The 26,813-nt window shown below is 42.4% G+C and overlaps 1 protein-coding gene across 1 annotated transcript; it reads right to left on the reverse strand.

Annotated features, from left to right (window-relative positions):
- Positions 1–4,180: 4,180 nt before the first annotated feature.
- LOC138363184 (prestalk protein-like) lies at positions 4,181–26,736 on the reverse strand. The gene is made up of 5 exons (XM_069322177.1): positions 26,115–26,736; positions 25,487–26,011; positions 24,457–24,617; positions 21,014–21,151; positions 4,181–4,219 (listed from the first exon to the last, which is right to left on the reverse strand). The coding sequence occupies exons 1-5, from the start codon at positions 26,734–26,736 to the stop codon at positions 4,181–4,183; spliced, it is 1,485 nt and encodes a 494-aa protein (XP_069178278.1).
- Positions 26,737–26,813: the final 77 nt, after the last annotated feature.

Consider the following 26,813-nt stretch of genomic DNA (forward strand, 5'->3'; position numbering starts at 1 on the left):
AGTTCTACATACAAGAGGTCCTTCAGTATGTGGCCATCGACCATGCGTGTGACATGTCCCAGCCTTCGCATGCGTCTCTGTTTCAGGAGAGTGTACATTGAAGGGACTCCTGTTCTCTCGAGTACTGTGTTGTTGGTGACGTGGTCTTTCCACGTGAAGTCAAGGATGTGTCTCAGGTTCCGCATGTGAAAAGTATTGAGTCGTCTCTTCTGGCGAGAGCGCAGGGTCCAGGATTCCGAGCCGTAGAGAAGTGTATTCACCACACATGCCATGTAGACTTGTGCCTTGGTGTGCACTGTCAGTTTGGCATTTTCCCAAACGCGCTTTGTGAGCCTGGCCAGTGTTGTTGCGGCCTTCCCAATACGCCTGTTAAGCTCAGTGTCCAGGGAAATGGTGTCTGAGATTGTGGAGCCCAGGTACACAAACTCGTGAACTGCCTCCAGCCAACCCGTTCTCGCAAATTTAATAAGTCAATATTGACTTATTAGTTGCGTGCATTGGTGACATACTAAACATAGTTTCCCTTGAAAAGCTTCATAGAAAACACCGACCTTACCTAACCTACTTAGTATGTTAAAATAGGCATCTTATAGCTTCGTAATTACAATTGTTACTTAACCTATTATAGGTATAGGTTAGGTAATAATTGTAATTACGAAGCAATAAGATGCTTATCTTAACATACTAAGTAGGTTAGGTAAGGTCGGTGTTTTCTATGAAGCTTTTCAAGGGAAACTATTATGTTAAGTATGTCACCTATGCACATATTTAATTAGTCAATATTGACTTATTAAATTTGCGAGAACGGGTTGCTCCAGCACATAGTCTGTTCTATTTATACAGGGTAGCTCATTGACATCTTGTCCCATCACCTGTGTCTTCTTCAAGCTGATTGTTAGGCCGAATGTGGAACAGGCTGCAACAAAGCGGTTGAGTAGCTGCTGCAGGCCTTCTGCTGTGTTTGTAGTGACCGCTGCTTCATCGGCGAAGAGGAACTCCCTGAGGATTTGCTTCTGTACTTTTGTCTTTGCTCGGAGTCTGGATAGATTATAGAGTTTTCCATTAGATCTTGTACGAAGATAGATGCCTTCTGTGGTTGTTCCAAAGGCATGCTTGACGAGGATCGCGAAGATGATGCCGAACAGGGTTGGAGCAAGAACACACCCCTGTTTAACACCACTGTTGATGTTGAATGGTTCAGAAGTTGAGCCGTCGTTCACGACTGTCCCCTTCATGTCCTTGTGGAACGATTTGCATCATGCTGAGTAGGGCGAGTGGACAGCCAATTTTGGCCAAGATCTTGAAGAGTCCGTCCCTGCTCACGAGGTCGAAGGCCATTGTAAGGTCAATGAAGGCAATGTACAAGGCTTTTCTCTGCTCCCTGCACTTTTCCTGAAGCTGTCTCAGGGAGAACACCATGTCAGTGGTCGACCTCTCTGCTCGGAAACCACACTGTGACTCGGGGTACAATCTTTCGGCAAGAATCTGAAGCCTGACCAAGACGACCCTGGCGAAAAGTTTGCCAACGACGCTGAGGAGAGATATGCCGCGTTAGTTGTTTACATCGCTTCTATCACCTTTATTTTTGTAGAGAGTGATGATGTTTGCATCTCTCATGTCTTGTGGCACCGAGCCCTCCCTCCAGCACTGGCACAGAAGGTCATGAAGCTCAGATTTAAGTGTTCCACGAGCGCACTTGAGAACTTCAGGCGGAATCCCGTCGTCTCCTGGGGCCTTCCCAGAAAAGTGAATCCACTGCTTTCTCAGCTTCTTCCACAGATGGTTCAAGATCAAGTTCTTCCATGATGGGCAGGCATTCGATTGCATCCAAAGCCTCTACGCTGACCAAGTTCTGTCTGGAGTAGAGTGTGGAGTAACGTTCCACCCAGTGATTCATCTGTTGATCACGGTCTTCAATGATCTCTCCAGTGGCTGACTTTAGAGGAGCCGTCCAGTTTTGTGTAGGGCCTGTTGCCTGTTTGATCCCTTCGTACATGCCTCTTATGTTGCCGACAGTGGCCGCAGTCTGAATACTGGAACAGAGTCGGAGCCAGTAATCGTTAGCACAACGCCTCACAGTTTGTTGAACTCTACTGCGGGCAATACAGAGGGCCTGTAGGTTGCTTTCTGAGGGCAGGTTCTTGTAGGATGAGAGAGCTCGTCTCTTTTCCTCTACGAGGGGTAACAGTTCCTCTGCACTGGCCTCGAACCAATCTGCTGACTTGTTCTGCCTCTTACCAAAAGTGGACATGGCAGTGTTGAAAATAGTGCCCCTGAGATGTGACCACCTCTCACTTGCGCTATCGCAGGATGGTACAGGAAGGGCATTTACCAGCGCCGCAGTGAATTCCTCCACCTTGTGAAGGTCACGGGTCTTGTTTACGTTAATGCGTGAACTCCCCTCCTCCTTTGCTCTGTTTATTTTCTGGGGCTGGAACTTTACTCTGTAAACGACGAGAGAGTGGTCGGTGTCACAATCTGCGCTCTGGAAGCTGCGGGTCAGTTTGACATTTCTCAGACTGCTACGCCCCGTAAGCACCAGGTCGAGTTGGTGCCAATGCTTAGACCTGGGATGTCTCCAGGAAACCTTATGCTGGGGCTTGGTGTCGAAGAAGGAATTGGTGATGCAGAGATCATCGGCAGCAGAACTCCAGGAGGCGCTGCCCACTCATATTCATCTTCCCAAATCCAAACTGGCCCAGGCAGGAAGGCCAAGAGCTGTGATCAGAACCAACTCTTGCATTAAAGTCTCCCAGGAGGAAGACTGGCTCTTGTTGAGGTATGTCTCTGAGAGCTAGGCTCAGGTCATCATAGAACTTGTCCTTCGCTTCGGTAGAGGAGGTCAGTGTTGGTGCATAGGCGTTGATGAGGCTGACCATTCCTGCTGCTGTATGAAGCTGAAGTTTGATGATCCTTGCAGACCCCTCCGTGGGCGGTACTATGGACCCTAACAACCTGCTCCTGATGGCAAAGCCAACGCCATGCTCCCTTACCTCTTCTGGTGGTTTGCCCTGCCAGAAAGTAAAGTCCTTCTCTCGTATGCTGCCGGTTGCGGGCAGACGTGTCTCCTGCAGAGCAACTAAGTCCATCTGGAGCCTGCGCAGTTCATTGTTGATCACAGCTGTCTTGCGGGCGTCGTTCACTTCCAGTAGATCTTCCGAGAGACCCGGTGTCATGGTCCTTACATTCCATGTGCCCAGTTTGAGAGCTGAATGGCTGTGTGTGTGTTTTCTTTTGCCTGGTGCATGGGTTGACGATCCGCTTATTGGATTGTGGCCTAAGCCCCACGCACCCAGTGGGTTGGCGGACCGTGGCGGGACAGCACTTTATTGGCTGGGGGCTGCCCAACTTGAGGCGGGCAGTAGCTGTCCTATGAAATCGGATGATTTCTCCCACCGACATCTACGGGCTCTCCATAGCCAGCGCTACTTGGAACTTTTTGTTCCAGGTAGCGAATCTTTAACAACAACAACAACATCCCACCGACAAAGGAATAAGACATGTCCACTACGGGCTCACTATAGCCCGTGCTACTTGGAACTTTTTGTTCTAAGTAGCGAATCTTAACCAACAACAACAACAATCCCACCGACAGAAGCAACCCCTGGCGCCTCACTCTACGCCAATTGAGTGGTAGGCTTATCACCGGTAACTGTCACTTCCCGTGTTGAGCCATCGCCAAAGCGATGTTGGAGTGTCCTCTCCAGGGCAGCAGATCCACCCTCTCCACGCCACCGATGTGATCCAAGGGAAGGGCAGGCGCCGATACGCTTGGCACCAGTGTCGTCGCAGGAGTTACCAGAATGTAGTTGTAAACAGCTGCAAACTGCCTTAAGGACTCCGTCTCCGGATTTTTCCTCAGGGTTGACTCCCGAAGTCTTTCCCATGAATGGGTTTAGCCACAAGACAGCAGAGGTTTGAATTCGGGGTTTTCCTTTCCCTAGATGAGCTGCCTTTCCAGGCTAACAAGTCCCATCTGCCCGAAGCAACTGGTTTTAAGGCGCCAGAGACCCGCCTTCGCCCCTTCTCCTGTTGGTAGAAGCAGTTCCGCCAGGCCTAGAGGCTAAGCCACACGTGCAGGCCAGGAGCTGGACTTGGTTGTCAGAGGCTATTTGAGACCCACGCCATCAGGGGCACTTTACAGGCTGTGGGAGCTTATCTCTACAACCCTTCCCCCCGGCTATAACAACCCTTGGAACCACAATATAGTATTGGTAATCTAGAAAAATAAAGCAATATAAAGCAATGGCTGTAATACAGCCTGTAAAATGAAAACTACAATATATATATATATATATATATATAATATATATATATATATATATATATATATATATATATATATATATATATATATATATATATATATAATATAATATATATATATACACATACACACAGACGTGCACACACAGATATGTTCAACAATTGTCCATGGAACTCTGCCAGACAAACCCCACCAGTGGAACTAACTTTTTCTCAGTTTCTATACAAGTAACGGATGGAATGTGTTGACCACACACACTCCCGTGACCACTTTATTTTTTCCCCCGACTCATTCTTTTCACGAATTCTTTACGTGACGAAACTGCTCAGTTTTTCTCCATTCACTTTCACTTTTGGTCTTTACAGTACCCGACAATTCTAGTCTACAGTATTTTATTTTTTGACTGCTTTTATCCATTAACACATTGCAAATATTTTCAACTAAATACCATTTTCTCTCTCTGGTGGACTTTATACAATTGTTTTATTGTGCATTTCAAAATGAACGCTAGAAATGGATAAGTTTTTGTTGCATTCAGATTTGTAATTTGTTGTTAATATTATTTTTTCTTAATATTATGTGGTACTCATTTATTTTGATCAAATTCTCTCCCCCCCCCCCCCAACCACCCGCCCTCCCAAACCCCCTCCTTTCTCATCCTTCCTATACCCAAATCACCCACTCTTCCTTCTCTTCTCTCTCGCTGTCTTGCTCTCAAGTAGACAGCCCAAGAAATATTGAGTAATAGCAAATTATACAATGAGCCCCGAGATATTTTAGCATGGAGATATTATTTTATTGTTAACAATTGTAATTCTACACCAAATTCAAAATATATTTGAAAATATAATACATAGGAATGAAGATTGTGAAATTCTAGAATAAATAATTTTTTTCTGTAACCTCTTTTTGTGCGCGCACGCGCGTGTAGGTGTGTAATTACCTAACTAATTGCCTAAGTGTAGTTACTGAATGAGAGCTATGCTCGTGGTGTCCCGTCTTCCCAGTACTCTTTGTCGTATAACGCTTTGAAACTACTGACTGTTTTGGCCTCCACCACCACCTCACCTAACTTGTTCCAACAGTCTACCACTCTGCAAAAGAAAACTTTACAATATTTTTTCGGCATCTTTGTTTCCTTAGCATCTGTGTTCTCTTCAAGAACATAAGAGGACATCTGTGTCCTCTTGTTCCTTAAGTTGCTCGTTTCAGGAATTCCTCTTTGTCAATTTGGTCGATTCCTGTTAGTATTTTGTAAGTGGTGATTATATCACCTCTTTTTCTTCTATCTTTTAGTTTTGGCATGTTTAACGCCTCTTCTCCTAACTCTTGCTCTTCAGTTCCGAAACCCATTTTGTAGCATGTCTTTGTACCTTTTCCAGTTTATGGATGTGCTTCTTGAGATTTGGGCAAAAAGAACTGCTGCATATTCCAATTTTGTCTCGCAAGTCATGAACAGTTTCTTTAGTATTTCACCAGCCATGTTATTAAAATTAAAAATGTGTGTGTGTGTGTGTGTGTGTGTGTGTGTGTGTGTGTGTGTGTGTGTGTGTGTGTGTGTGTGTGTGTGTGTGTGTGTGTGTGTAAAACTTTATATGCATAAATTATAACAATAATTAAAATATGTTTATTTTTATTAAACGTGCATTTGGGATAAAGCAAGGAAGGCTATGGAGTGCATTCAAATTACCTATTTAATTAGGTACGTTAGTATAGCAAATATAAGTTTTCTAAGCCTTTATTTATTATTAAAATAGTGTCCAAAGGTTGTGTACACAATTTTGAAAAGTTCATGGAAATTGGGTCAAAAATGCAGTGGCCTCACATAATTGAATTAGTTTAGTTTTTTTTTAATTTTTTCAATAGTCTTTTCCAGTTTCAACCCTCCGAACAGGAAAACAAGAAAAAAATCAAAAGGGGAAAAAATACAAAATTGAGAAAGTGTTTCATGCAACGATGTTTGTGTACATGTGTAAATGAACGAGGGTGTGGACCTCTGTCGACGCTGTCTGTCACAGTAATGACCTTCCACTCCTCCAACCACTTGGACTGGACGGTAGAGCGACGGTCTCGCTTCGTGCAGGTCAGCGTTCAATCCCCGACCTTCCAAGTGGTTGGGCACCATTCTTTTCTTCCTCGTCCCATCCCAAATCCTTATCCTGACCCCTTCCCAGTGCTATATAGTCATAATGGCTTAGCGCTTTCCCCTGATAGTTCCCGTCTGGTACTAAAACTGACAAACGTAGTGCTGTTAAAAAAAGTTTTGTAATAATTTTTAACACAACAATTAATCTGTAATTCTGAAGAGATGTGCAGGTGAATTAGTAAATTTGTAATATCTTAATGCAGATATGGTCTATAAACATATATGCTTTCAACATATATAATATAGTTAAAAATTAGTAAAATGTGAAGTGTGAATGTTACTTATTATCTGGAATTCATTAAACTGTATTTTTTTTTATTTTGTTGTCATATACGTGTTATAGTTTGCAGTGAGGCAGAGTTCAAGATCACATGAAGAAGAACCCAGTTATACTGAGTAATTCTTATCTGAATTGCTGGTTAAAGGTGTAATTATATATCAGTGTCTATATCATGTCTATGTGTATATATCAGTAGTTTGTAAAGTTGGGAATAGAGTAATATGCGAAATTATGGCTTTGGTCAGCTAAATTGTGCATTTTGGAAATGCTTAGGACATGTCATAATGTCCATCCTCGTACTGTCAATTGCTGCTCGTCTTCATATGCACGCCTTCACTTCCACATATACCGGGTAATTCACTTAACACTGGCTACTCTTGTAGGAAATTTGTTACGTACTCTTGTCTTGTACGTAACATAATCGTACGTTACACCTGTAACATCTTGCATACACTAGCTGCTCCCCAGACTCGACATGAGAACTAGCCGCCATTTTACAGTCTGGACCATATGTGCCACACCCTAATTTGATGATAAAGGAACAGCTCTCACACAGCCTAATCAGCCCATATCAACCACACAGCGAAAGCCACCCATTTAACTTTGTACTAATCCATGTTTACAATACTACTGTATAGTACTAACCTTACACTGTAGTCTAATCCACCATATGTGGTATAATTTATATGACGCAAATAGTAAATGTTTATGGTTTATATCCCCACCAATTGTGGGATAGGCTGTGTACATTTACCAACCCTCAACTATGTGTTAAAGTGAAACCTGCCAAGCTGAATTTAAATACAGTCCACTATTTGAAGTAAATAAAAAATACAAAATAAATATTCACCAAATAAAAAGCACATTACTGCCTGCTAGGATTACCCCACAACTCTCTCTTCGCTGAAACATTCAACATGATTGTAAGAAAAAAAGATTGTAAGAAAAAAGATTGTAAGAAAAAAAGATTGTAAGAAAAAAAGATTGTAAGAAAAAAGATTGTAAGAAAAAAGATTGTAAGAAAAAAAGATTGTAAGAAAAAAGATTGTAAGAAAAAAGATTGTAAGAAAAAAAGATTGTAAGAAAAAAGATTGTAAGAAAAAAGATTGTAAGAAAAAAGATTGTAAGAAAAAAAGATTGTAAGAAAAAAAGATTGTAAGAAAAAAAGATTGTAAGAAAAAAGATTGTAAGAAAAAAAGATTGTAAGAAAAAAAGATTGTAAGAAAAAAAGATTGTAAGAAAAAAGATTGTAAGAAAAAAGATTGTAAGAAAAAAAGATTGTAAGAAAAAAGATTGTAAGAAAAAAAGATTGTAAGAAAAAAAGATTGTAAGAAAAAAGATTGTAAGAAAAAAGATTGTAAGAAAAAAAGATTGTAAGAAAAAAGATTGTAAGAAAAAAGATTGTAAGAAAAAAGATTGTAAGAAAAAAAGATTGTAAGAAAAAAAGATTGTAAGAAAAAAAGATTGTAAGAAAAAAAGATTGTAAGAAAAAAGATTGTAAGAAAAAAAGATTGTAAGAAAAATTCAACATGATTGTAAGAAAAAAACTGTTTCCGTGGTGTATATAATATATACTTCCCGACAAACAATTTTAGGTTGCCACAACGTACCTGTAAAGTGTTTGAAAGCAGTGGCAACGTTTCTTTTTCACGTAATCTTTCTCACCCCACGCCCGTGCACTCAGGCCCCTCGCCCGTGCACTCAGGCCCCACGCCCGTGCACTCAGGCCCCACGCCCGTGCACTCAGGCCCCACGCCCGTGCACTCAGGCCCCACGCCCGTGCACTCAGGCCCCTCGCCCGTGCACTCACGCCCACGCCCAAATTCCAGGAAATCAATAATCATCATGGTTTAATAATTCACTATCACAGGCCTCAAACATTACTTCTAGAGCCATAAACCAGTATCATCCCGACACAGCTATAAAGACAGCAGATATCGTACCACCAGACGAAGGTGGGTTAGCGAAGCGGATACAAAGCAGCATAGACCGATAACACAATAACTACAGTTCTGGGAATATGACGCCTAATATTGTATCAACTGGTAATGATTAAATCACTTCTCTCCACCCTTTACAGTCACTTGTTACGGGTCTATGCTATATGCGTGATGCGTCTCACATGTGTGTCGTAATTCATTCAAAGGCGACACAGAAGCAGCACGTCAATTAGTATTTACTTAAGGTATCAGGAATCAATGAGTAACAGATACTGGTACTTAACATCCAAGGGGTTATTTTGCATTTTGTTAATAGTTGTAATTTTGTTAATTAAATATAATTTCAAATCTTCTAGCTTGATATTTTAAATTCAATGATGAAAGAGAATTATTAATACCGCTAGGAACACGGATTATTAATTAATAAGAACAGCTACACCAAGAGCTATGAGACAAAATAAATCAAAGAGTATACTGAGAGGTGGAAGGATTTTTTTCACATTACAACTTAAGCTAGTTATTTAAACCAACAAATAATGGCACATCCTAACAGCTAGAATTTCGACAGGTTATTAAACTAAATCAAAGTTACCTAATTTGATATCAGGAACTCGGGTATTATCCACCATTATATTACATATTGAATTTCTCTTTAAACTAAGCTTATGCAAGTCCACACACACACGTCCCTTGGCTTTAAGGCCGCCTTTAGACGACCTTTTGATCCGATAGAACACTCTCATTGAATGAGAAGATGAGTTTCTCTATTTTGTAAAGAGCCATTCATAAGCTTATAAAACACCCTAGGCTTATCCCTATAAGAGAGAATGTCTGTCTATCCAGAGTGCGAGTCCAGACGCTTGCGGTTAGCCTCACCCAGATTTGTATGGGAAATGGTCTGGGGTATGGGACAGGCATAGGCTGGTCGGGGAATGCATAAGTTAAAACCAAATACAAAAGAATTTTCCATTTAATATATGTTTGTTTTTCAGGTTATTATTGTGTGTTATTAGTATCATCTTAACTCTTGAGGGTTATGATGAGATCTGCCATTTATGTGTGTTTTAGTTTGTGTTTGATAGGGAATTAGGTGTGCTTAGGGGTGCCTTCTCGCCATGCCCAGTGGCTGGGGGGATTGGTGCCCTGACGCTACATAAACACCCTATCCCCCCCCCCCCCCACCCCGAAGTGGCAAGGGGAGTTAGGGGACAACTGTTGGAAATTTCCAACACTAATAAACTACTATTGTATTATAATAAATCATTATTATTATATACTAACTACAGTAGTCACTAAATTTACTAACAGTAGTGTCAACATAAACTAACCATTGCATCTGCGTATTAATGCTAGAATTCTCACGAAATCGAGCAGCAAACATTGCGTCAGATAATGTCTAGTTAAACACATTTATTACCAATGTGTTAGAGAATTGAATGGGGTTCTCTAAAATCATCAGTATTCCGTGTGATAATTACTTACGGATAACATAACTCCCAATAATCCTAAATCGAGAGTTTTTAGTTACAATTGTTATCAAGTAATAGTTTTTTTTTGTCACGCATGAATGCCATGGAGAAAACTAAAATCTTCTCCATTTCTCGTTTAACACCATAAGACGAGAATGCGATAATATTTAAACCCCTATAATTGCAACCCAGTCCTCATTAAAGTATTTCAGCCACAATTGCGCGAAAAAGTATTATTCGTGATTAATAATTTCTGTGGTGAATGCGAGACGCGGGTTGGGGAAGGCGGCGACGCCATTGTAGAGCGAGCGTGCCTGGACAGCGGACGAGAGAGAAGGGTCCTGGCGTCAAGAGTGGCGAGACACGTGGCGATTGGGAGTTATCAGCAAGAATTACACTGATACCAAACTAATAGTGAATAATTATTCTTCCACGTGCTCCATAGTGCTCGGCCAACCAATAACGCGTCTATAATTAAAAGCCAAAACCCACAAATACGTGTACAACGCCGTGAAAGTTTGGGATTGGCAGACGCGATATCGGCAAACTTCAGTAGTAACTACGCTCACGTTTAGTATAGTTTCTTTCTTGATGCATCATTTAAGATTGTATATTTGTGAGTAGTCTGTCGTTACATAGTGAGACGACCCCATATCCAACGTTAGTACCACATTGGTGTTTCTTCTATTTTCATGAATAATTGAGATTAAAGTAGCCTATTCCAATGCTACTTAATATTCTTTAAATTTCAGCTCGTATGTGAGGAGTCAACGAGTCGTTAACATCATTCGTGTTATTCACCTCTAATTTCTTCTATGTGGAGATCCTGAGATCACGAGGACGAATCACAAACGATGTCATAAAAATCGTCTTAAAGCTAAGACTTTTTGTACACATTTAATTCTTCCAATTTGATCATAATACAAATTTGCAAGATTATTATATTGAATATTCTTACCATATATGATGATTGGAAATTTATGTGTTTACTTAGACGGTTGCTCCGTAATTTAATAATCAATAATATATACAATTTGAGTTGACATATTTGACTATAGCATTTCAGATCATAATATTATTTACTCAGCAATGAACTGGTGACGAACCACACTAGTTCCTAGACGTATATGAAGTTCTAGTAATACCCCCCCCCCCCCCCAATGTAGGTGTTTGAGGCTCTGACTTTAGTTAATTAATCATACAGTCCATTCTTTATTTTAAGTGATTATTCTTTCTAATACTTATCCATAGACACTGGTTCTTCAGTGTTTTTCTAATCATTTTTATTAGTTTCCCTCTTTTCTCAAAAGTGGGTGGTCCTTAGTTATTAAATTAAATAAGTAAATAATTGAATAATTGAGTCAAGCCCCAGATATCCCACAACAACAATAGTTAAGAAATATTAGTATTTATTCACACCTCACTACTTGATCTCCTCAATTCAATTCTCGTCATGTGAAATATGGGTTGAGATGAACGAAAGGTTTTTCGTTATCAGAAAGAAATATTTCCTTAATACATTAGTTGCATTGATCCATTATATATTTGATGAAAGGAATCAGGGACTAAGCAGGGTGGGTGTTGGTGGGGATAGGGGATGGAGGACGAGGAGGGGAGGGGGGAGGGAGGGGCAGGAAGGGTGGGTGGGCAAGGACGGGCAAGAGTGGAACGACTCGGAGATAGAAGAGTAATGGGGAAGGTGGAACGAAGGGAAGTGCGGAACGAGGGAGGAGGACAAGGGTAAGGTGGGGAGGGGCGGAAAGAGAGAGAATGGGTAGGACGTAGAGAGGGAAGGGAAGGGAAGAGTGGAGAGGGGGTCGGACGTGGGAAAGGTTAGGAGTACGAGGGGAGAGGGGGAAAGAATCGGGAGGACGAGGGCGAAGGGGAGGGAAAGGCACCCGGGTACCGCAGGATACCCTTCTTATATGTACAGATAGATGAAGAGATGGATAGAGCAAGTGAGAGCGACAATCTCATGCGCATTTATTACTCATCATTCCAATTTACGAGAGTGAAAGATAGAAACCAACTCAACACTGCACCAGATATGCGTGTAGTATTATCTTTTAGTGTTCCAAATTGGAATCAACTACTTACGAACAAACACATTCGTCTCATTATATGAAAACGTTTAAGAAAATTATTGTTTAATATGTCTATTTTTTACCTAGAATTTCATGCAAAATGTTTCTTTATAATTTTCTATATTCTTCGTAAAAGCAGAAATACTTAATTGAATAGTTTCCGTCTATAAATATACATTTATCATGTGTTAATAGTAAATAAAGGAACTTAATCCACAGAGCTTTTATCTGATTTATTACACATTGGCAAATTGGGTCACAATACAAAATACAGTTCTTGTTGTGGGTCACAGTGAAAAAAGTTTGGAAAACGCTGTTCTAGTTGATGCTTAATTTGTTTTGTTGTGTTAATTTAATGTTAAGTTCTTAGACGTAATTATTCTTGGATCTTTTACATATTAATTCCTTTCTTCGATATCTGATTGCGTCTGGCTTCCTGTATCCAATTTGAGTTCATAAATTGGTCATTGTCTTATTAGTTGGAATATCTCAATGTTTCCAAATTGTTTAAAACTTGTATAATGTGCATATATAGCATTGATTTATTCAGTGAAAATATTAAAATAAGTACAATAACAGAAAGTGAATATGATTTACACAAGAAAAACAAACAAATTACAAAAACAAATAATTAACTAGAAGAAATGATTATGACAGAGCTTCCGAAAGTTGAAACGTCTTACACAAAAAGACACAAAGGTAGTCCACAGAGGTAGTGATCATTTTCATATGTATTTGTCTTAAACTTGCAGAAGTGGATATTCAAAGATTTTGCTAAGATCAATGCAAATTATAAATTGATCAATTGTAAATTCAGTGAAATCTTTTTCTTGTATTTTACATGAATTATTTAAAACAACTGTTGAATCAAAGTAAAAATAGGATGGGAGAAGTAAATGAAAATAAAACAGAATACTGGAACTGCAGTGACCAAATTGAGCTAATATATTCCATTCAATTCTCTCACAGTGCTCGTGCAATTCCACGGATATAAATTGGATTTATTTCCTATTTCTGCATTTCTTTTTCTCTTAACAGCCATCTTTTGGGCATATAAAAGTGGTCTTTAACTTCTTTAGACGTAGAAAGAGCTTCCTGGGATATAGGTAGGAACAGCTCAGGAATAACAGCTATTGTAACGTCCGAGATATTCCCCGCCAGATTTTCAATATGCAACTGTGTGGGAGCCAGGCTGTTCTGTTTGTGGAGGGCGGCAGGTAAAATGAGAGAGGGAGGGAGGAACCAGAGTATGGGTGAGGTGGCTCAAGGCTTGTGAGACTCAAGAATGGGGTGACTCAGGTATGGGGTGACTCAGGTATGGGGTGACTCAAAGATGATTTGATGCTATGGACGCACACCAGGGGGCAATATAACAATGTATTGGATGCTAGTGGGAAAAAATATCAACTGGAAAAAGGCGTTTTAATATTGGCTGTGATTTAAGAGACTCAAGGATATAGAAACTGGAGATGAGAATGACAAGTATTGGGATAACTGAAGTAAAACTGTCAGCACTGCCATCTGTCTCTGAGTTGGCATGGTAGAAAGTCTTCAGTATAGGTTGACATAGTGATGATGATGCTTCAATACAGTTTATTGCAGCGTTCTTGCATCATTGTAGGCAGTATAGGAATATATATATGATGGTATATCTTCAAGATTATGGTTCGGAGAGAGAGATCTGTCAGTATTGGTTGCCATGTGATCCATAACTAAATGTGTGTTGTCACGATATCTGTTTACATCCCAGCATACACCTCCCTACCATTCTCTCTCTCTCTCTCTCTCTCTCTCTCTCTCTCTCTCTCTCTCTCTCTCTCTCTCTCTCTCTCTCTCTCTCTCTCTCTCTCTCTCTCTCTCTCTCTCTCTCTCTCTCTCTCTCTCTCTCATTAAAAATTTGTATTTATCACGTTCAACTGCTGCTAGTTGACAAGTGCTTGGAAACAATAATTAACACTTTGTAGAGACAATTAATCTTTTGCGTCCCACTGCAAAATGTATGAAACTTAAAAAAATAGGTCAAATTAACAGCGCACGCGCGCGCGCACACACACACACACACACACACACACACACACACACACACACACACACACACACACACACACGTGTGTATGTGTGTATGATACAGTACCGCACATGAGACTGCTGTTCAAGCTCGAGAGGCAGGCGGGGGTGGGGGGAAAGGTCCTAGCATGGATAAGGAACTACCTAACAGGAAGGAGCCAAAGAGTTACGGTAAGGGGCGAGAAGTCGGACTGGCGAACAGTAACAAGTGGAGTACCACAGGGATCGGTGCTTTGACCAATTCTATTTCTTGTATATGTTAACGACATGTTTACAGGCGTAGAGTCCTACATGTCGATGTTTGCGGATGACGCAAAGTTGATGAGAAGAGTTGTGACAGATGAGGATTGCAGGATCCTCCAAGAGGACCTGAACAGGTTGCAGAGATGGTCAGAGAAATGGCTACTGGAATTCAACACGAGCAAATGTAAAGTTATGGAAATGGGACTAGGAGATAGGAGACCAAAAGGACAGTACACAATGAAGGGGAACAGCCTACCTGTGACGATGCGTGAGAGAGACCTCTCACGCATCGTCATATATATAGGCACATATAAATAGGATAAGGCACATATAAATAGGATAACGACAGCAGCGTACTCTACACTGGCAAAAGTTAGAACATCATTTAGAAACCTAAGTAAGGAGGCATTTAGGGCGCTTTAAACTGCCTACGTGAGGCCAGTCTTAGAGTATGCCGCCTCATCATGGAGTCCCCATCTGAAGAAGCATATAATGAAACTGGAAAAGGTTCAGAGGTTTGCAACGAGACTCGTCCCAGAGCTACGAGGGATGGGGTATGAGGAGCGCCTGAAGGAACTGTGCCTTACGACACTAGAAAGAAGAAGGGAGAGGGGAGACATGATAGGAACGTATAAAATACTCAGAGGGATTGACAGAGTGGACATAGACGAAATGTTCACACGGAATAGTAACAGAACGAGGGGACATGGATGGAAGCTTGAAACTCGTATGAGTCACAGAGATGTTAGGAAGTTTTCTTTTAGCGTGAGAGTAGTGGGAAAATGGAATGCACTTCAGGAACAGGTTGTGAAAGCAAATACTATTCATGATTTTAAAACCAGGTATGATAGGGAAATGGGACAGGAGTCATTGCTGTAAACAACCGATGCTCGAAAGGCGAGATCCAAGAGTCAATGCTCGATCCTGCAGACACAAATAGACGAGTACAAATAGGTGAGTACACACATATACAAGTGTGTGGTTCAGGGAGGGTTCCTGAACCCTCTTACCTGAAAGAGAAGGACGGGCGGACTGCATTTTCTTGGACTGTCAGAAAGCCTTTGACACAGTACCCTATAGGAGGCTGGTACATAAGCTGGTAAAACAGGCAGGAATAACTGGTAAGGTGCTCCAGTGGATAAGGGAGTACCTAAGCAATAGGAAGCAGAGTGTTACAGTGAGGGGTGAGACCTCAGATTGGCGTATCTGAGGTATCACCAGTGGAGCCCCACAGGGCTTCGTACTTGGTCCTACCTTGTTTCTGATATACGTAAATGATCTCCCAGAGGGTATAGACTCATTCCTCTCAATGTTTGCTGACGAAGTCAAAATTATGAGAAGGATTAAGCCAGAGGAGGGCAGCTTGAGGCTTCAAGAAGACCTGGACAAACTGAAGGAATGGTCGAACAAATTATTGTTAGAGTTTAACCGAAGCAAATGTAATGTAATGAAGATAGGTGTAGGGAGCACGAGACCAGATACAAGGTATCATTTGGGAGATGAAATTCTTCAGGAGTCAGAGAGAGAGACCTGGTGGTTGATATCACGCCAGACCTATCACGTGAAGCCCATATCAAGAGAATAACATCAGTGGCATATGCCAGGTTGACCAACATAAGAATGGCCTTTAGAAACTTGTGTAAGGAATCATTCGGAACTTTGTATACCACATATGTCAGACGAATCCTAGAGTATGCAGCTCCAGCATGGAGTCCATATCTTGTCAAGCATAAGACTAAACTGGAAAAGGTTCAAAGGTTTGCCACCAGACTAGTACCCGAACTGAGGGGTATGAGTTTCGAGGAGAGACTACGGGAATTAAACCTCACGTCGCTGGGAGACAGAAGAGTTAGGAGGGGCACATGATCACCACATACAAGATTCTCAAAGGAATTGATAGTGAAGATTAAGGCAGACTTAACACAAGGAAAAAGAAAAGTATTTAACACAAGGGGCACACGCACAAGGGGACACAGGTGGAAACTGAGTAGCCAAATGAGCCACAGAGACATTAGAAAGAACGTTTTCAGTGTCAGAGTAGTAGACAAATGGAATGCATTAGGAAGTGATGTGGTGGAGGCTGACTCCATACACAGTTTCAAGTGTAGATATGATAGAGCCCAATAGGCTCAGGAACCTGCACACCTGTTGATTGGCAGTTGAGAGGCGGGACCAAAGAGCCAGAGCTCAACCCCCGCAAGCACAACTAGGTGAGTACCAACACACTCACAAGCTCACATCACTCGGAGAACATAAACGAAAGAAACAAAGTGAGATAAATAGAAAGAGTAAGGAAAAGAGACAGTAAGAATTATTAAAGTATTACTTGAGAGACAGTGGGAGAGAACACTGTACTTGAGAGACAGTGGGAGAGAACACTGTACTTGAGAGACAGTGGGAGAGAACACTGTACCTGAGAGACAGTGAGGGAGAGAACACTGTACCTGAGAGACAGTGAGGGAGAGAACACTGTACCTGAGAGACAGTGAGAGAGAACACTGTACCTGAGAGACAGTGAGGGAGAGAACACTGTACCTGAGAGACAGTGAGGGAGAGAACACTGTACCTGAGAGACAGTGAGGGAGAGAACACTGTACCTGAGAGACAGTGAGGGAGAGAACACTGTACCTGAGAGACAGTGAGGGAGAGAACACTGTACCTGAGAGACAGTGGGGGAGAGAACACTGTACCTGAGAGACAGTGAGGGAGAGAACACTGTACCTGAGAGACAGTGGGAGAGAGAACACTGTACCTGAGAGACAGTGAGGGAGAGAACACTGTACCTGAGAGACAGTGAGGGAGAGAACACTGTACCTGAGAGACAGTGAGGGAGAGAACACTGTACCTGAGAGACAGTGAGGGAGAGAACACTGTACCTGAGAGACAGTGAGGTAGAGAACACTGTACCTGAGAGACAGTGAGGTAGAGAACACTGTACCTGAGAGACAGTGAGGGAGAGAACACTGTACCTGAGAGACAGTGAGAGAGAACACTGTACCTGAGAGACAGTGAGGGAGAGAACACTGTACCTGAGAGACAGTGAGGGAGAGAACACTGTACCTGAGAGACAGTGAGGGAGAGAACACTGTACCTGAGACAGTGAGGGAGAGAACACTGTACCTGAGAGACAGTGAGGGAGAGAACACTGTACCTGAGAGACAGTGGGGGAGAGAACACTGTACCTGAGAGACAGTGAGGGAGAGAACACTGTACCTGAGAGACAGTGGGAGAGAGAACACTGTACCTGAGAGACAGTGAGGGAGAGAACACTGTACCTGAGAGACAGTGAGGGAGAGAACACTGTACCTGAGAGACAGTGAGGGAGAGAACACTGTACCTGAGAGACAGTGAGGGAGAGAACACTGTACCTGAGAGACAGTGAGGGAGAGAACACTGTACCTGAGAGACAGTGAGGGAGAGAACACTGTACCTGAGAGACAGTGAGGGAGAGAACACTGTACCTGAGAGACAGTGAGGGAGAGAACACTGTACCTGAGAGACAGTGAGGGAGAGAACACTGTACCTGAGAGACAGTGAGGGAGAGAACACTGTACCTGAGAGACAGTGAGGGAGAGAACACTGTACCTGAGAGACAGTGAGGGAGAGAACACTGTACCTGAGAGACAGTGAGGGAGAGAACACTGTACCTGAGAGACAGTGAGGGAGAGAACACTGTACCTGAGAGACAGTGAGGGAGAGAACACTGTACCTGAGAGACAGTGAGGGAGAGAACACTGTACCTGAGAGACAGTGAGGGAGAGAACACTGTACCTGAGAGACAGTGAGGGAGAGAACACTGTACCTGAGAGACAGTGAGGGAGAGAACACTGTACCTGAGAGACAGTGAGGGAGAGAACACTGTACCTGAGAGACAGTGAGGGAGAGAACACTGTACCTGAGAGACAGTGAGGGAGAGAACACTGTACCTGAGAGACAGTGGGAGAGAACACTGTACCTGAGAGACAGTGAGAGAGAACACTGTACCTGAGAGACAGTGAGGGAGAGAGAACACTGTACCTGAGAGACAGTGAGGGAGAGAACACTGTACCTGAGAGACAGTGAGAGAGAGAACACTGTACCTGAGAGACAGTGAGAGAGAACACTGTACCTGAGATGAAGTAGATCTTAGCAAAAATATATTTTCTTTTCATTTTACTCAGCTATTTTGATACCAAAAAAATACATTACAACTGCAAAAATATTATTTCCGGCATTAGAACTACCCAAGAGCCTCGACCTACTTTCTTACCACATTCTCTAGACAATATTGCCTTGTTGATGAGAATGTGATCAATAAGGAAATATTGATCACATTCCTTGTTGATCAGGGTATGTTGAGTATTTCCTTGTTGATCAGAATGTAATTTGGTATTCCGATTTTTAGGAAAATTATCTGAATGTCCGAAAACTATTCTGGCGCGACTTTATATCATATTCATGAAAGTCAGTGGAGTTAAGAGTTGGAGTGGAGTCAGTGGAGTTAATCAAGCTATTACAACTGTAGTATATAGAAATAAGCGATTTATGCTTCTGAGTGGTTATTTGCGCCAAAAAAAACATGGGAACTAATTAGCTGAGGGTGCAAGACGTCAAACTGGAAAAACTGAAGCAATTATCTTAGAGTAATAAAGGGTAACAGAGAAGTTACTGTCTATGGGTTAACAATTCATCATTCATGAGTTATTGTTGTTGGTAATAAGAATGTGTCAGTTTGTGGTGGTGCGTTCAATCCCCCGACCGTCCCAAGTGGTTGGGCACCATTCCCTTCCCCTGTCCTATCCCAAATCCTTATCCTGACCCTCTTGTTTATCGTTAGAAGCTCAACTTAATGTTTGGTTCACAAATATCCAGCGTAACGCGACAGTAATATTTTTTAATCCTGCTTCCTCATCCGTTATGTATTTAAACCCAAAATGATGTTTACTCGGAAATACTGTTTAACAACTGTGAGTCGGTATTTTGGGCTAAATACATAACGATGATTAAATACCAAGCCAAAGTAAAAACAGAACAAATCCACAAGGGCCGTGACGAGGATTCGAACCTGCGTCCGGGAGCATCCCAGACACTGCCTTAATCGACTGAGCTACGACAGGGTAAAAGGGTTGAAACCGAAGTTCTACTGAACTTACTGGATCCCGTAGCCTCTCCGAGGCACAAGCCAGGCTCTTACACAACCCCCCCCCCCCCTGCACCCGAGCTATGTCAACAGGCCGTTCTCCCTCTTCGCCCTTACATCATCATCACACAGAGATCACACTAACGTGATGCATCAATTGAACAAATCCAAATGTGGATTTGTTCAATTGATGCATCACGTTAGTGTGATCTCTGTGTGTAAAGTAAAAACAGATTTTTTCTCCAGATCCAAAACAGAAAAGGTAATTGTAAAAGATCCATTGATTATGTTAGAGGGGGATGGAGGTCTACTCAGAGGAAAACACGAGGAAGAAGGCGAGGAACTCGACAAGACATTCTAGAACTCGACTAGAAAAATTGAGCACGCTCTAGTATGTGAATTAGGAAATAAAATCGAACTTAACGGTGTTTATGAGCATTAATAAAGGCAACTCAATCCTAAAGCATATCAAATTCTCTTTTATTCAATGTCACTGGAAAGAGGAACTACCAGACAGCTAGAAGAGCATCAATATAATACTACTATTAACGAAATGTGATTAGAAAAGCATGCTATCATCTCTGGCATGCATTACGTAGTTTATTATTATTATTATTATTATTATTATTATTATTATTATTATTATTATTATTATTATTATTATTTTCTACCACAGACCTGTCAGACCACACATTTACAATGCTAACCACATATATACATTTTCTTCTGTCCTACATGGACAGGGTGAGAGATTTGTTAAACATATAGTTCAGGGATTTATTTAACAATCAACCACAGGAGGAGGTGATGGTGAAGAGATTAGCAGAGTATTTGGAAATGGTAAATCCCACTTTACAAATCATAAACAGGACTATGCTAGAAATTAAGAAGATTACACAGGAAATAGAGGGGCTGTGTCAACATATCTTAGACAGCAAGAACATCTTCGACACATTGCTCCTCAAAGAGCCGATAAAAGATAAAGAAGATACAGGCTTAAGTGAAAGTGTTTATTAGTGCATCGTTCCTTTTTATCCCGTGTTTTATATTTTCCTAAATTAGCAAAAAATACACCAATTCTTTAACTGCCATCCGTCCAGTAAAAGAATTTCTCTCGTCACAAAATAATTATTGCATTAGGACTGAAGTTCTTTTATTAAGCTTTTGTCTGATCAATTTTTTATTTTGGTACATTATTTAAGGAACATTTGGAGACACAAAGTTTTAAACCATAAACCAGATGAGGTCCTTTAGGGCGTCTGTCTCAATGACTTTGTGCTACTTTGTCTTGTTGTTAGAGACTTTGTTGCATTCCAAGGCGCGGTCATGCTGACGAGTCATCAACAGCTGCTGGAGCACAAGTTGCCAGGAGCACTAACAGGAACAAGGAACACTAACCTCATGGGCACTAACAGGAGCACTAACAACAGAAGGAACAGTGGCACCAGCAAGAGTGCTAACAGCACTAGGAGCACTAACAGCATCAGTAGAAGCACCATTAACAGCATGAAACCACATGACCAGCGCCAGAACATGCTACAGGTGTAGTCTTAGAAGCACTTGTCGTAAGTGAAACAGTAGAAGCAGTTATGGAATTAACATCACCGCCATCACAACATCCATTACCATGGCGGGTAAACCCAGGCGGGTGTTGTCTACAAGATTATCGCAAATTAGCCAATTCAAAGTTCACCAGTTTAATGGTGTAGGAGGTTTTTGTGTGCTTGCCGCCACCGCTGCCAGTGTTGAGGCTACAGCATTAAGTGTTGTTTTGTGGCGTGTGTGGCAATGGTGTTTTGTGGGGTGTGTGGCAATGGTGTTTTGTGGGGTGGTGTTTTATACCTGTGCATTATGGTGTGTGCTTGAATCATGGTGCGTGCTTTAATGTGTTGTGGTGGAGGTGTGCTGCCGGGAGGTGTGGTGGTGGTGGTGAAAACCCCATGAGTTTTTTGCCCGAAACGCTGTGCGTATTTGTGGCTCTAATAATTGTGTTTTTGCTCAATCTATAACTCCAACAGTATGTTTGCAACTCATCTATGTATATACTTTTTACCTGAAAAAATTGATTTGATTTGATGTCATCCTGGTGATGTGTGGCTGTCGTGACGGCGGTGGTGTGAGTAGTGGTGTGTGTGTAGTCAACCTTTCTGTCTTGCAAGGGTTGAGCTTCAGCTGTTTATTCCCGCCTCTCAGCCCTCAACCATATGGAGCACAGATTGCAGAACCTATATTACAGTTCAGGTAGAGAACCGCCCATCCTCACTCCCAAATTCCCTCCATTTAACAGCTTCTCTGACGACGGATTACTCTCTCATCATTCAGACACGTAATATTCAACTGTGTATCTTTGCTCATGCTCCTCTAATGTCAAATAGATTACCTTTTTCTATTCTCTCATTTAACTTCTGTATGCTGGATATCGCAATCATGTCTCCGTGGTTTTTTCTCTTATGTTAAGCTGCGCATCAATTCGTTTAGTCTTTCCTAGCAATTTAGTCTTAGTTCAGGCGCGAGCGAGTGCGTGCGTTCGTGCATACTCACCTAGTTGTGCTTGAGGAATGCAAGGAATGCACTTCAACTAGGTGAGTACACACACACACACACACACACACACACACACACACACACACACACACACACACACACACACACACATACACACATACACATACACATATACACACACACACACACCTACAGTGTCCCAGCATCACCACTCAGCTTCTCTGAGTTGCCATCTGCTGCTGGCGCTGGGTCCAGCCTCGTATTAACTCTCGTTGTTCTGCCGTCTGATGCTGCTTAATTCCATTATTCTCTCCCCTCAGATCCTGTCTATCACTTCCTCTCTCCATCACCATCTGCAGCACGAGGTCAACCATGCTCTTTCCATGAGAGGAAGAGGGAGAGAGGGGGGGAAGGGGGGGGAGAGGGAGGAAGGGGGGAGAGGAAGGAGAGGGAGGGAGGGAGAGAGAGAGAGAGAGAGGAATGGGTGAATGAGGGAGTGTTGACCCCTTCATCAGTCTGGGAGGGACCGTGCCTCCCACCCCTGGCTGTTGTGGGAGGAACTGTCTGGAGGTGGGGAAGGGTGGGCAGGCTCCTCGTTGAACTGTTAGCTAATCACATCTCGCCCCCTTCTCTAACCCCCATTTAACATCAACCTTTTTTCCCTTATTGGCGCTAAATACAGGAATAGTTTGATCAAATATCTTGAAAATTTTGATGAAATCAGTGCATAATTGTACATATTAGAGGAATTAATGCGTGACCACAGCCGAGTCTCTCCCCTCTGCCCCCTCTCCCAATCTCCTTCCCTCTCTCACATCTGTTTATCTATCCCTTTTCTGTTTCCATCTCCGATCCTCTCTAACTTTCTTCCCCAATATCACCCCCTCTCCTCTTCTCCTCTTCTCCGTTTCCTTCCTTCTCTCACCTCTCCAACCTCTCCTAGTCTCTTCCACCCTCCAACTATCTTCCCCTCTTCTTTTTCCTCTTTAAATTTCCCAATTTCCCCCTTTTTCTCGTGACTTTGATTTTGTCAAAGTTGGGGAATGAAGAGGGATAATGATAAGGATTTGAAATTAAGTGGAAACAGGATGAGGATTGAGTAGGAGGAACTGATCTTTCAACGGCCAATGTTGTGTTACTGTGTGACACACAGTTACTGTGTGTCATACAGTTACTGTGTGTCATACAGTTACTGTGTGTCATACAGTTACTGTGTATGAGATGTGTTACTGTGTATGAAATTTACCCTTCTTTTTCTTCCCCTCCACCTTTCTCTCTCAAAGCAATATATGTAACGATTTCTATAATTAACACGTTTAGGTACATCTGCATTAGTGCAGCTACCCTAGACTATATGAAGGGGAGCACAGTGTCAAAAAACTAGCTACATGGTGCTAAAAATCCCCATCACACAGGATGGTTAGTCATACAGAGGCATGTGGTCAGTAGTCTGCACTGGCAGACTCTGGGTGCATTATGAGGATATCAACACAAGAGTGAATAAGGTAGTAGTGATAATAAAAGTCCCCGTCTCGCAGGATGGTTAGTCATACAGGGCCATATGTTTAGTAGCCTGCACTGGCAAATTTTGGGTACAATATGAGGATATCTTCAAGAACACGAGAGAATAAAGTGATTACAAAGCTCCCGGTACTTCATGCCAATGGTGTGAGCAGGAGTGCAAACTCCTGCTCACAGAGTTTCCACCTGGAGTGCTCAGGATTGGGAGATCCTTCACCTGCAGCCACCTGCCACAGGTAACGGTAACCCAACCTGATCCTGGCAACCACTGTGTCGCAGTCTGGTCCACGTTTTGTGCTGCCCATAAACATAGGTTTCAGATCTGAACAAGTCATAGCTCTTTATACTAGTGCTTTGAGATCGTTGGGAGTCAGTAATTTCTCTTATCAGACCAGATTGTTTGGAACAATATAGTTTTGACAGCAGAGATGGGGATACCTAGGTCTATTTCAACTTTATCTGTGTTACACGCTAATTTGGCTGCAATGTGTGTCATTATGATGGGTTATATTTATGTACATAGGATATATTATGGGATATATTTATCCATATAAAGGAGATTCGAAACCCTTTACTCTGTGCAGCGATTAGATAATTTATAATTGCTAGTATGAGTTTCTTGGTGTCGATCTTCCAGGAGAAATTTTCAATTGCTTGAAGAGCAGACTTGGAATCACAAAATATTATTCCTCCTATGTTTTTTAATGTTCTGGTAGCTAGTTTAAGTGCCGCTAGTTCTGTTTGTGTGGAGGTCAGCCCGTTGTTTAACCTGGCACTGATAGTCTGCGTGAAAATATTATTTCTATAAAACCTACATGCTGCTGCAGTCCAGTAGAAGACTGGACGGAGCCGTCGATGCAGCCACAGTGCTCGTGAGATCTTAAATTTTCGATGGCGGATGCAATTGTTTCAAGTATGAAAGCTTTGAGAGGAGCAAGATTCTCATTACCTTTCTTGGTTACGTGTGTGTATGTTACTGAAATGATAAAGAGGAATATCGGAGACAGGTAGATTGCACTTTATTAAAAGGAATGTTCAGTTTGATGAGATTGTAGGCATTTTTACTCAGCCAATTAGTTTACGGGAAACACAACCAGTATTTCAGATTTGACCACGAAAATCGCATGAGAGTATAATAATATATTGCACGCCTGTCTCTAACTTCATAAGAACATAAGAATGAAGGTAACTGCAGAAGGCCTATTGGCCCATACAAGGCAGCTCCTATTTACATCCAAATTCAGATACGTTGTATGCTGTTGCACTGCCGATTTCTCATGCTAGAAATATAATATACTTTTCATGTACTAGGAGTGCGCTATTAATATATATTATCTTCCACTTCAGCCTGCTGCCTCACCTGAAGGCAGATGAGTCAGCAGGCACACTTGAAGGAGTGCATGCACTCTTTCAAGAGTGCAAGGACCGTCCTCCTTGTGAGACAGCTGGCCCAAGGTGGAACTCTTGTAAGAGTTCCACCTTGGACCAGCCGCCTCACTTGCACTCTCTCTCACTAATGGACTCGCGCCAGGAATCCAGCTCAATTAGGCAACTTTTCTTGCCAATTTTAACTGGACGTTCGCCGAAGTCTTGTGTTTACATTGCTGCGGCTTCACCTCTGCAAATATTTGTGAGAGTGGGAGGTCCTGGGGCAGGTAGTGTGACCTCTAACCTCGCAAATATTCCTTAATCTGGTCATGACCTTTGACCCAATCGTGAACCATGACCTGGGCCACGTTTTCTGGTGCGGCCAAAACTATCGCCGCAAGACTCTATATGTTACAGTTACTATCGTCATAAGGTTCTATGTTGGTTACCATCGTCGCAAGGCTCTATGTTAGTTACCATCGTCGCAAGGCTCTATGGTACAGTTACCATAGTCGCAAGGCTCTATGCTACAGTTACCATAGTCGCAAGGCTCTGTGCTATAGTTACCATAGTCGCAAGGCTCTATGGTACAGTTACCATCGTCGCAAGGCTCTATGGTACAGTTACCATCATCGCAAGGCTCTATGCTACAGTTACTATCGTCGCAAGGCTCTATGGTACAGTTACCATAGTCGCAAGGCTCTGTGCTATAGTTACCATAGTCGCAAGGCTCTATGGTACAGTTACCATAGTCGCAAGGCTCTATGGTACAGTTACCATAGTCGCAAGGCTCTATGCTACAGTTACCATCGTCGCAAGGCTCTATGCTACAGTTACTATCGTCGCAAGGCTCTATGCCGCAGTTACCATCGTCGCAAGGCTCTATGCTACAGTTCCTATCGTCGCAAGGCTCTATGCTATAGTTACCATCGTCGCAAGGCTCTATGCTATAGTTACCATCGTCGCAAGGCTCTATGCTACAGTTCCTATCGTCGCAAGGCTCTATGCTACAGTTAATATCGTCGCAAGGCTCTATGCTACAGTTCCTATCGTCGCAAGGCTCTATGCTAGTTACTATCGTCGTGAGGCTCTATGCTACAGTTACCATCGTCGCAAGGCTCTATGCTATAGTTACTATCGTCGTGAGGCTCTATGCTACAGTTCCTATCGTCGCAAGGCTCTGTGCTACTGTTACTATCGTCGCAAGGCTCTATGCTATAGTTACCATCGTCGCAAGGCTCTATGTTACCATCGTCGCAAGGCTCTATGGTACAGTTACCATCATCGCAAGGCTCTATGCTACAGTTACCATCATCGCAAGGCTCTACGCTACAGTTACCATCGTCGCAAGGCTCTATGGTACAGTTACCATCATCGCAAGGCTCTATGCTATAGTTCCTATTGTCGCAAGGCTCTATGCTACAGTTCCTATCGTCGCAAGGCTCTATGCTACAGTTCCTATCGTCGCAAGGCTCTATGCTATAGTTCCTATCGTCACAAGGCTCTATGCTACAGTTCCTATCATCGCAAGGCTCTATACAGTTCCTATCATCGCAAGGCTCTATGGTACAGTTGCTATCGTCGAAAGGCTCTATGGTACAGTTACTATCGTCGCAAGGCTCTATGCTACAGTTACCATCGTCGCAAGGCTCTATGCTACAGTTACCATCGTCGCAAGGCTCTATGGTACAGTTACTATCGTCGCAAGGCTCTATGTTAGTTACCATCGTCGCAAGGCTCTATGCTACAGTTCCTATCGTCGCAAGGCTCTATGCTATATTTACTATCGTCGTGAGGCTCTATG

The sequence above is a fragment of the Procambarus clarkii genome, chromosome 10, assembly GCF_040958095.1.
Source record: "Procambarus clarkii isolate CNS0578487 chromosome 10, FALCON_Pclarkii_2.0, whole genome shotgun sequence".
NCBI classification, from domain to species: Eukaryota; Metazoa; Arthropoda; class Malacostraca; order Decapoda; family Cambaridae; genus Procambarus; species Procambarus clarkii.